Genomic DNA, 10,936 nt, shown 5'->3' with positions numbered 1-10,936 from the left:
TGCGACGGTCCCAACGAACGAACGAACACACAAACAGCAAGCGAATGAACGTCAGATGGGGCAGACGAATGTTTAGAGGAACGGAGGGACTATGGCACAGTGAGTTAGTGAGTATTGTTTTAGCAACATTCCAGCAATATCACGGCGGGGGACACCAGAAATGGGCTTCACACATTGTACCCATGCGGTTAATCGAAGTTACCTCATCGCCCGACAATCGGACAGACGAACGGGCGGACAATCGGACAGGCGGGTGGACAGACGACGGACGAACGAAGGAACAAACGAACGAACGGACGGATGAATGGATAGACGAACGGATAGGTGGACGATGGATATTGTAGCATACTGATCCAATGATGAACGCTGCCAACGAACTGATGACAGGACAGACGGACTGACGAACGAACGAGCGAACGGACGTGCGAATAAACGAACGAACGGACAGGCGGACGATGGATGTTGCGACATACTAATCTATTAATGAACATGTTTCTTCAGATGCCTGTGTATCCAACTGTGCGGGGCTATCTGGAAGACACCACTCTTGCCAAGGCTGTCATAAGTATGCCGTATCCTTTCTCGCCCGGCTGTCCCTTTCTCTGCACTCCTCCCTCGTAACAAATAGTGAACTGTGTCAATATTTTAATGATAGTTTGTTAAACAATTTTTTTCATTTTAGGACCTAAATTCTGCAAACAAATCACAGAGTTGGTCTGATATTTTGATTATGATCAGCGTTTCATTGAGTATTATATGTTTATTAGTTTTTGAGTTAGATTGCAATTCATCAGTCCGCTTTTGAGCCAAACGCACTATAGGTGTTTGCACGTATTCATGTGGCCACCATCTGGTCATATACAACAAGTACTACATAGTACAGTAATGCAAACACATATCGACTATATCAGCTCATTACAACCTATAACACCACAAAATGAGTAATGTGATGAATATTTGATTAAATGTGCATTGTTAGTGCCCAAAACTATCTTGAAGGCATTAAGGCTATAATATTTCCAGAAACATTCCGGCTGACACAATATTTTTCTAAGATCATCACATTCACAAGTAATAGAAAATAAAATTCGTCCTCTGTACTGTAATTTAAACCTGGACCTAATCTTCATGATCTATTGTGGGGCAGCCTGGTGGTTAAAGCGTCCGCTCGTCACGCCGAAGACACGAGTTCGAATCCCCACATGGGTACAATGTGTGAAGCCCATTTCTGGTGTCCCCCGCCGTGATATCGATGGAATATTACGAAAAGCGGTGTAAAGCCATACTCACTAACTCATCTGTCAGTAGTCACACTTTTCTTTTCATTGTTTTCCAACATTAATGAAGATCCACTCTCAATCTTAAAATAATATTTCTAAAATAGCTGTCAGATAAGACTAAGGGATATTTCTCTGGCCGTAACAGACTCTTAAATTCTTATTTCAGGATAACATGAATAAAGGAGAGTCAGATCAAAGAGACTAACTATTTTACTACATATTACATTACTGCATTCTTGTATACGTAGGGTGGAAAAGTTGATTAGAAATAGGGCTCTAACGATGCATCGAACAATTGGATTGCAATTGTTGAGTCTCAGAAAGCAATCAATCGATGGTAGAAACGAAAAACTATCGATGCATCGATAGTATGTGTGACTATCGACAGTTTAGTAATTGAATAAACTCACTCACTCACTCACTCACTCAAATAATATGCCAGTTTATTACCTTTCTTAGGCCACGCTCAGAAAGTGTAAGCTATGGACACACCTGTGACCTCGTTAAACCGCTTGCCACGAGTTATAGTCAAAATGGTTTACTTGATACTGTTACCGGAAAGAAATTAATTTGTTCATGTCAGTGATTAACGACGACGATGGTGATGATGATGATGATGATGATGATGATGATGATGATGATGACCACGTAATTTCATTACCATTGACAATTATGTTTGCATTTCCAGATTTGTAAACGGCGACTAACAGGATCAGGTGGTCAAGCTCGCTGACTTGGTTGACACATGTCATCGTATCGCAATTGCGTATATCGATCCTCAAGCTGTTGATCACTGGATTGTCTGGTCTAAACTCGATTGTTTACAGACCGCCGCCATATGGCTGGAATATTGCTGAGTGCGGCGTTATGCAACAAAATATTCATGTGTTTATTTCCAAATGTGGAAGTACATTTAGGAATCCCCCAATGTACACACGTGTCCAATTGGTGGAGTCATATTCCTGTGTCGAAATAAAATCAATACCATGTGTAGATATGTGTCATGTTAATATGACATATGTATCATCTTAACTCAAATAAATGGAAATTCAGGATACATGACAACAAAGAAGCAGCTTATGTTTTGTCCCATTTCGGTTGAACTGAGATACTGTAAATATAACGTGGCTATATGTTGTCCCCCAGTTAAACAACAATGACATCCCTCTTCTTGTGTGCTTTGGCGCTGGTGCTCGGGTAAGTGAGTGTGTGATTGAGGTTTGGCATCCATTTTACATTGCTGTATGACATCATGCATAAGCACTGACAGTTGAGGCTTGAAACATTATAACCTTTGCTACATCAACTGTATGCGACGTAATGAAAACATTTATAACTGAGGTTTGCCATCCATATCACGCTGACTGTATGACGTAATGAAAACATTTACAACTGAGGTTTGCTATCCATTTCATCACGCTGACTGTATCACGCGTAATGAAAACATTTATAACTGAGGTTTGCTATCCATTTCACGCTGACTGTATGACGTAATGAAAAACATTTACAACTGAGGTTTGCTATCCATTTCACGCTGACTGCATGACGTAATGAAAACATTTACAACTGAGGTTTGCTATCCATTTCACGCTGACTGTATGACGTAATGAAAACATTTACAACTGTACACATAAATTTGCGAAGCTAATGCCTCTCTGTCCGCTGGCATATCAACAAAATGCATAAACATTTAGTGACGAATAATCCCTTTGCGAGTGCATTGAGGTTGTGGAGAATTTGGTGGAGGAAGGAAACCAATAGATATAAGGACGAACCTTGTCTATTACAGCGTGGGGGCGATGTTTCTTGTGTAGGTTCTAACGCCGATATCGAAGCAAATGATGAACAGATATATAGCTGCCTATCAACTCTTATTCTGTTCTTGTGCTTGATACTTACACTGAAACGTTGCTCCCGCTTCGTGATAAAACGTATTATTCGTCCATTTATTGCTATCCTTCCATCCAGCCGAACCCGTAAAGATCTGTGAGCCAGGAATTAATCTTCAGCGACCTATGCTTGTCGTAACGGGCGACCAATCGGGATCTGTGGTCAGGCTCATCGGAATTGGTAGACACATGTCACCGCATTCCCGAACCGCGTAAATCTGGCGTCGTTGATCTCCGGACCGGCTCTCATCCAGACTCCATTGATTTCTCTAACCGCCGCCATATAGCTGGCATATTGTTTATGGCGTGGCAAACTAAACTCACTCATTACCATATCCAGTGCGGCGGCTGTTACCCCTGCTAGTTAGCCACCAGCCCATTGCTTCTGCAGTGTTGCTCTCCAAATAAAGTAAACCTGCCATTGCTAAAGGCGCATTCCGGATCTTCCTTCGACGCCACCAAAGACGGCATTAATTGGTACTGGTAGAACTGGAAGTCTACTTTAACACTGGTGATGTTGACGGTAGGAACATTTATATGAATTGTTTCACAGAATAGTTCACGTATTTGCTGAAATGATGATGATGATGATGACGTAATTTCACAACCATTGACAATTATGTTTGCATTTCAAGCCTTGTCTAGAACTGGTCTTCAGCAACCCATGCACGTCGTAAACGGCGACTAACGGGATCAGATGGTCAGGCTCGCAGACCTGGTTGACACATGTCATCGTATCGCAATTGCGTATATCGATGCTCAAGCTGTTGATCACTGGATTGTCTGGTTTAAACTCGATTGCTTACAGACCGCCGCCATATGGCTGGAATATTGCTGAGTGCGGCGTTATGCAACAAAATATTCATTTGTTTATTTCCAAATGTGGAAGTACATTTAGGAATCCCCCAATGTACACACGTGTCCTATTGGTGGAGTCATATTCCTGTGTCGAAATAAAATCAATATCATGTGTAGATATATGTCATGTTAATATGACATATGTGTCATCTTTACTAAAATAAATGGGTATTCAGGATACATGACAACAAAGAGGGGGCTTATGTTTTGTCCCATTTCGGTTGAACTGAGATACTGTAAATATAACGTGGGTATATGTTTTCCCCCAGTTAAACAACAATGACATCCCTCTTCTTGTGTGCTTTGGCGCTGGTGCTCGGGTAAGTGAGTGTGTGTGTGATTGAGGTTTGCATCCATTTTACATTGCTGTATGACGTCATGCATAAGCATTGACAGTTGAGGCTTGTTACCCCTTTTACATCAACTGTATGACGTAATGAAAACATTTACAACTGAGGTTTGCTATCCATTTCACGCTGACTGTATGACGTAATGAAAACATTTACAACTGAGGTTTGCTATCCATTTCACGCTGCCTGTATGACGTAATGAAAACATTTACAACTGAGGTTTGCTATCCATTTCACGCTGACTGTATGACGTAATGAAAACATTTACAACTGAGGTTTGCTATCCATTTCACGCTGCCTGTATGACGTAATGAAAACATTTACAACTGAGGTTTGCTATCCATTTCACGCTGCCTGTATGACGTAATGAAAACATTTACAACTGAGGTTTGCTTTCCATTTCACGCTGCCTGTATGACGTAATGAAAACATTTACAACTGAGGTTTGCTATCCATTTCACGCTGACTGTATGACGTAATGAAAACATTTACAACTGAGGTTTGCTATCCATTTCACGCTGACTGTATGACGTAATGAAAACATTTACAACTGAGGTTTGCTATCCATTTCACGCTGACTGTATGACGTAATGAAAACATTTATAACTGAGGTTTGCTATCCATTTCACGCTGACTGTATGACGTAATGAAAACATTTATAACTGAGGCTTCGCTATCCATTTCACGCTGACTGTATGACGTAATGAAAACATTTATAACTGAGGTTTGCTATCCATTTCACGCTGACTGTATGGCGAATGAAAACATTTACAACTGAGGTTTGCGATCAATTTCACGCTGACTGTATGGCGTAATGAAAACATTTACAACTGAGGTTTGCGATCAATTTCCGCGCTGACTGTATGGACGTAATGAAAACATTTACAACTGAGGTTTCGATCAATTTCACGCTGACTGTATGGCGTAATGAAAACATTTACAACAGAGGTTTGCGATCAATTTCACGCTGACTGTATGACGTAATGAAAACATTTACAACAGAGGTTTGCGATCAATATCACGCTGACTGTATGACGTAATGAAAACATTTACAACTGAGGTTTTCGCGATCAATTTCACGCTGACTGTATGACGTAATGAAAACATTTACAACTGAGGTTTGCGATCAATTTCACGCTGACTGTATGGCGTAATGAAAACATTTACAACTGAGGTTTGCGATCAATTTCACGCTGACTGTATGGCGTAATGAAAACATTTACAACTGAGGTTTCGCGATCAATATTTCACGCTGACTGTATGACGTAATGAAAACATTTACAACTGAGGTTTCATGCGATCAATTTCACGCTGACTGTATGGCGTAATGAAAACATTTACAACTGAGGTTTCATGCGATCAATTTCACGCTGACTGTATGGCGTAATGAAAACATTTACAACTGAGGTTTGCGATCAATATCACGCTGACTGTATGACGTAATGAAAACATTTACAACTGAGGTTTGCTATCCATTTCACGCTGCCTGTATGACGTAATGAAAACATTTACAACTGAGGTTTGCTATCCATTTCACGCTGCCTGTATGACGTAATGAAAACATTTACAACTGAGGTATGCGATCAATTTCATGCTGACTGTATGACGTAATGAAAACATTTACAACTGAGGTTTGCTTTCCATTTCACGCTGACTGTATGACGTAATGAAAACATTTACAACTGAGGTTTGCTATCCATTTCACGCTGACTGTATGACGTAATGAAAACATTTACAACTGAGGTTTGCTATCCATTTCACGCTGACTGTATGACGTAATGAAAACATTTATAACTGAGGTTTGCTATCCATTTCATTGACTGTATGACGTAATGAAAACATTTATAACTGAGGTTTGCTATCCATTTCACGCTGACTGTATGGCGTAATGAAAACATTTATAACTGAGGTTTTTCGCTGATCAATTTCCAACAGAGGTTTGCGATCAATTTCCACGCTGACTGTATGGCGTAATGAAAACATTTACAACTGAGGTTTCGCGATCAATTTCACGCTGACTGTATGACGTAATGAAAACATTTACAACTGAGGTTTCATTTACAACTGATCAATATCACGCTGACTGTATGATGTAATGAAAACATTTACAACTGAGGTTTCGCGATCAATTTCACGCTGACTGTATGGCGTAATGAAAACATTTATAACTGATCAGGTTTATGCGATCAATATCACGCTGACTGTATGACGTAATGAAAACATTTACAACTGAGGTTTGCGATCAATATCACGCTGACTGTATGACGTAATGAAAACATTTACAACTGAGGTTTGCGATCAATTTCACGCTGCCTGCATGACGTCATGCATAAACATTCACAACTGTACACATAAAATTTACAGTTGACGTTTCTCATCCATGGCAAATAGTAATGCATAAACATTTAGTGTGGAATAATCTCTTTGCGAGGCATTTAGAAGTTGGAGCCTCGAGGAAGGGTAAGAATAGATATGGACAACTTGTCTATAAACAAGTTGTTCATCCATATATTGTTATCCTTCCATTCAGTTTAACCCGTGAAGATCAGAGCTAGAATTGATCTTCAGTGACCCATGCTTGTCGTAAGGGGCGACTAACGGGATCGGGTGGTCAGGGTCGCTGACTTGGTTGACACATGTCATCGTATCCCGAATCGCGTAGATCATGCTGTTGATCTCTGGATTGTCTGGTCCAGACTCGATTATTTACAGACCGCCGCCATATAGCTGGCATATTGCTGAGTGCGGCGTAATACTAAACTCACTCATTACATTCAGTGTGGAGGCTGTTACCCATAGTTAGCCATCAGTCTACGTTTCTTGCAGTGTTGCCTCCAGCCAAAGTGTAGCTGCCATTGCTAAAGGCGCCTTCGATTCTCTTGACGCTAACAAAGACGGCACACTGGTACTGGCAGAACTGAAAGTCTACTTTAACACTGGTGATGTTGACGGTAGGAACATTTAAATGAATTGTTTCACATAATACTTCACGTATTTGCTGAAACATAGGGAGGAGTGAGTGAGTTTAGTTTCACGCCGCTTTTAGCAATATTCCATCAATATCACGGCGAGGGACACCAGAATGGGCTTCACACATTGTACCCATATGGGGAATCGAACCCGGGTCTTCGGCGTGACTAGCGAACGCTGTAAACACTAGGCTACCCAACCGCATCGTGTCGAAAATTGAAGGCAGCTAAGTAAATACTTCGAGTTATCCGAGGCGAGAAATAATGGATAGAATTTATAGCAGGTATATTATATATATTATTAAGTAGGGAAGGGAAAATATAGACAAAGGAGAAAGGCGCATGTGTATTGAGCGCCATAGAGGTCAAGGGAGACAGGGATATATAAACAGATAACGAGACAGTGAAAACATAAATAAATATAAAACTGACGGGGAGAAAGTAAGATTGAAACGAATAGAGTGTTGAATTCTGAGATGAGGCCAGGATGTTGATACAGAAATGCGAAATGGATTGTACATTATTCCGTGTGATGTCTATCAACTACGATCTAACACAACCTTCAACTAGATGGCTTTGTTGTCTATCGACTGCGACATAACACAATCTTCAACCAAATGGCTTTGTTTCTATCAAATGCGGCCTAACACAACCTGCAACAAACTGGCTTTGTTGTCTATCAACGGCAATCGAACACAACTTTCAACTAAATTGCCTTGCTGTCTATCGACTACGATCTCACACAACTTTCAACAAAATGGCTTTGTTGTCTATCAACTACGATCTGATACAACTTGCAACTAAATGGCGTCCTTGTCTCAACTGCGACCTAACATGCACAACCTACAACTACATGGCTTTGTTGTCTATCAAATTGCTTTGCATAATGTGTGTACGTTTTGATCCTTGGTTGAAATTCCATTTCCTGTTCCAAGAGAAACAGATGCCTTGAGGCTACTTTGGTGAAATACTTCTACAGTTATATACCCTTGTCTCGAAGTTGAAGGGACCGACGCAAATACTTCGAGTTATCCGTTGTGTCTAAACAAAACCGTAGCCTGATGACAATGAAATAAGGGCAATGCGGGCGGTGGGGTAGCCTAGTGGTACAAGCGTTCGCTTGCCACGCAGAAGACCCGTGTTCGATTCCCCACATGGGTACACTGTGTAAAACCCATTTCTGGCGTCCCTCGCCGTGATATTGCTGGAATATTGCCAAAAGCGACGCAAAGTCATAGCCACTCACTCACTCAGTAAGGGAAATGCTTTTACAAGTGTAATTCCGACACATCAAAGTTTGTGTTTACAACTTGAGAATTATCATAATGATTCACTTTTAAGGTGATGGCAAAATCCCAAAGAGCGATTTCCTGGCACTTCTCCCAGGAAACAAAGGACAGGCAGAGAGTGAGTTCGCCAAATACGATGCCAACAAAGATGGCGTTCTAACCCTAGATGATGTGAAGCTGATTTTCAACGAGTTCGACACTAATGGTGAGTATTCCAATTATTCCATAAAAGAATTCTATGGATGCTCGTTATGTCAGTCACGAATTGCCCGAACCGGTCAGTTTCATTTAGCCTGGATATTTCTGAGTCCGGCATGCATTAAACAAATACATTTACTGTAAAACTTATGGAATCCGAGAAGGGACATTGTCGCGTTGTCGCATTGTCGCCCTCTCAAAAAAAAAAAAGTGTAAATGAGGCAAAATAAACCAAAACGCGACAACGCGACATTTCTCCCATTTGTCGCATGTCGCGTTTTGGTTAATTTTGCCTCATTTTCCAGGATTCCATAAAAACTGGTATACACACATCATACAAGTGAAGTAAACATACATGTCACTGGAACCAAACTTCAAAGACTAAAGTGCATGATATTCGTATGAATACGGATAAATTGTCAGTAGGTATAATGATATAATAATAAAAATAATAATGTATTGCGTTATATTGCGTTAACATCATAAGCCATGGCCCCGTTTCACAAAGCGATCGTAGGGCTAAGGTGATCGTAACTCCCATACCTTAACATAGACTAACAACTGGCCGCCGGGCCCTGGATCAGTGTGCGCTACAACCCAAGATGCCTGTGAGGTTCTAGAATATTAACAGTCACGTGACCATCTCATTCCACCGTGGGGGCGGTGGGGTAGCCTAATGGTTAAAGCGTTCGCTCGTCACGCCGAAGACCCGGGTTCGATTCCCCACATGGGTACAATGCGTGATGCCCATTTCTGGTGTCCCCCGCCGTGGGGAATTCCTGGAATACTGCTTAAAGCGGCGTAAAACTAATACACAGGTCTCCTGACGAATACACACACAACCTGGGTGTATTTCTTCTTGCAGGGAGCGGTGGGGAAGCCTAGTGGTTCAAGCGTTCAATCGTCACGCCGAAGACCCAGGTTCGATTCCCCATATGGGCACAATGTGTGAAGCCCATTTCTGGTGTCCCCCGCCGTGATATTGATGGAATATTGCTAAAAGCGGCGTAAAACCATACTCACTCACTCATCCCAACTTGAGTGAGTGTGTGTGAGTGAGTGTGAAGGAAGAGTTTCAGTAGGTGCGAGTGTGAATTAGTTCAATTGTGCGAATAAGTTCAATTGAGCTCGAGTGAGTGAGTGAGTGAGTGAGTGATATTTATGTAGGGGTACAACCCACGATTGTATTGTAAGAAATTCTTGTTATTATCAAAATGTCTTCAGATGACAATAAGCCCAACACACAGATTAAACCCTAACAACGTACTGTGAATATATTCCAGGCGATGGCAAAGTATCACTAACGGACTTCCAGTCTAAGTATGCCAAGGTAAGGTCAATTACCTTTATTAAGAGTTACTCACATTGATGTGCTACATTGGTCGCCTCACTCCGTTAATGTACAAAATGTATATTTGAAAAACATCTCTACGATGTCGCAAAGTTATGGAAAATCAATTGATGTATTTGAAAAATTGACTGCAAATTTTTGCGAAATTCAAAAAGTACAAAAACATTCTATTGGAAGAAATAAATAAAGGGTGCACAATTCAACTCATACATTTACCTGTAAGTTTGCATGAAGTGTAACCTTAAAATTAAATTTAGCAAAACTGAACTTCACATTTAAAAAACTTTCGACATTTCCAAATTCGTACTTAAGTAGTCTTATCATAATTTATTTGACGATTTGTGATGACAGTATTCCTGACCGTTTTACCATTTTCAAGAATTGATTTTTGGAAGGACGATCAACACTGTATCCAGCCTTGACTGGTGGTTAATACACTTGTATCTGCCCAGGTTCTGATGGTACCACCCAGCATCCCTATTGGAGTTGGAAAATAGGCGAACCCTACTGAATTGTCTCCGGAATAAAACACTTACAAAGAATGTGCGTCTTTACAGTATGATGTTTAATGATAATTCAATGACTACATGTTTATACATACGCATGTATACTCAAATACGAAAGTTACTGTAATCTTGTCTTTATGCTTGTGGCACGGACGACCCAGTTGACTACGGCGCCGCAATTGCGGAGTTGCGTCCCTTGGGTATGCCAGAAACCTATGATCGTAGGGTCAAATTCCTGTTCTCGGA

At 40.9% G+C, this 10,936-nt stretch overlaps 1 protein-coding gene across 1 annotated transcript; it reads left to right on the top strand.

Annotated features, from left to right (window-relative positions):
* Window positions 1-4,261: 4,261 nt before the first annotated feature.
* Window positions 4,262-10,723, top strand: LOC124290849. Its single transcript, XM_046727693.1, has 5 exons — window positions 4,262-4,347; window positions 7,204-7,328; window positions 8,688-8,840; window positions 10,117-10,163; window positions 10,637-10,723. The coding sequence occupies exons 1-5, from the start codon at window positions 4,307-4,309 to the stop codon at window positions 10,679-10,681; spliced, it is 411 nt and encodes a 136-aa protein (XP_046583649.1). The 5' UTR covers window positions 4,262-4,306; the 3' UTR covers window positions 10,682-10,723.
* Window positions 10,724-10,936: the final 213 nt, after the last annotated feature.

Source organism: Haliotis rubra, unplaced genomic scaffold (genome assembly GCF_003918875.1).
Source record: "Haliotis rubra isolate DU_JTF1 unplaced genomic scaffold, ASM391887v1 Scf476, whole genome shotgun sequence".
Classification (NCBI taxonomy): domain Eukaryota; kingdom Metazoa; phylum Mollusca; class Gastropoda; order Lepetellida; family Haliotidae; genus Haliotis; species Haliotis rubra.
This window is presented reverse-complemented; position numbering and strand designations above follow the sequence as displayed.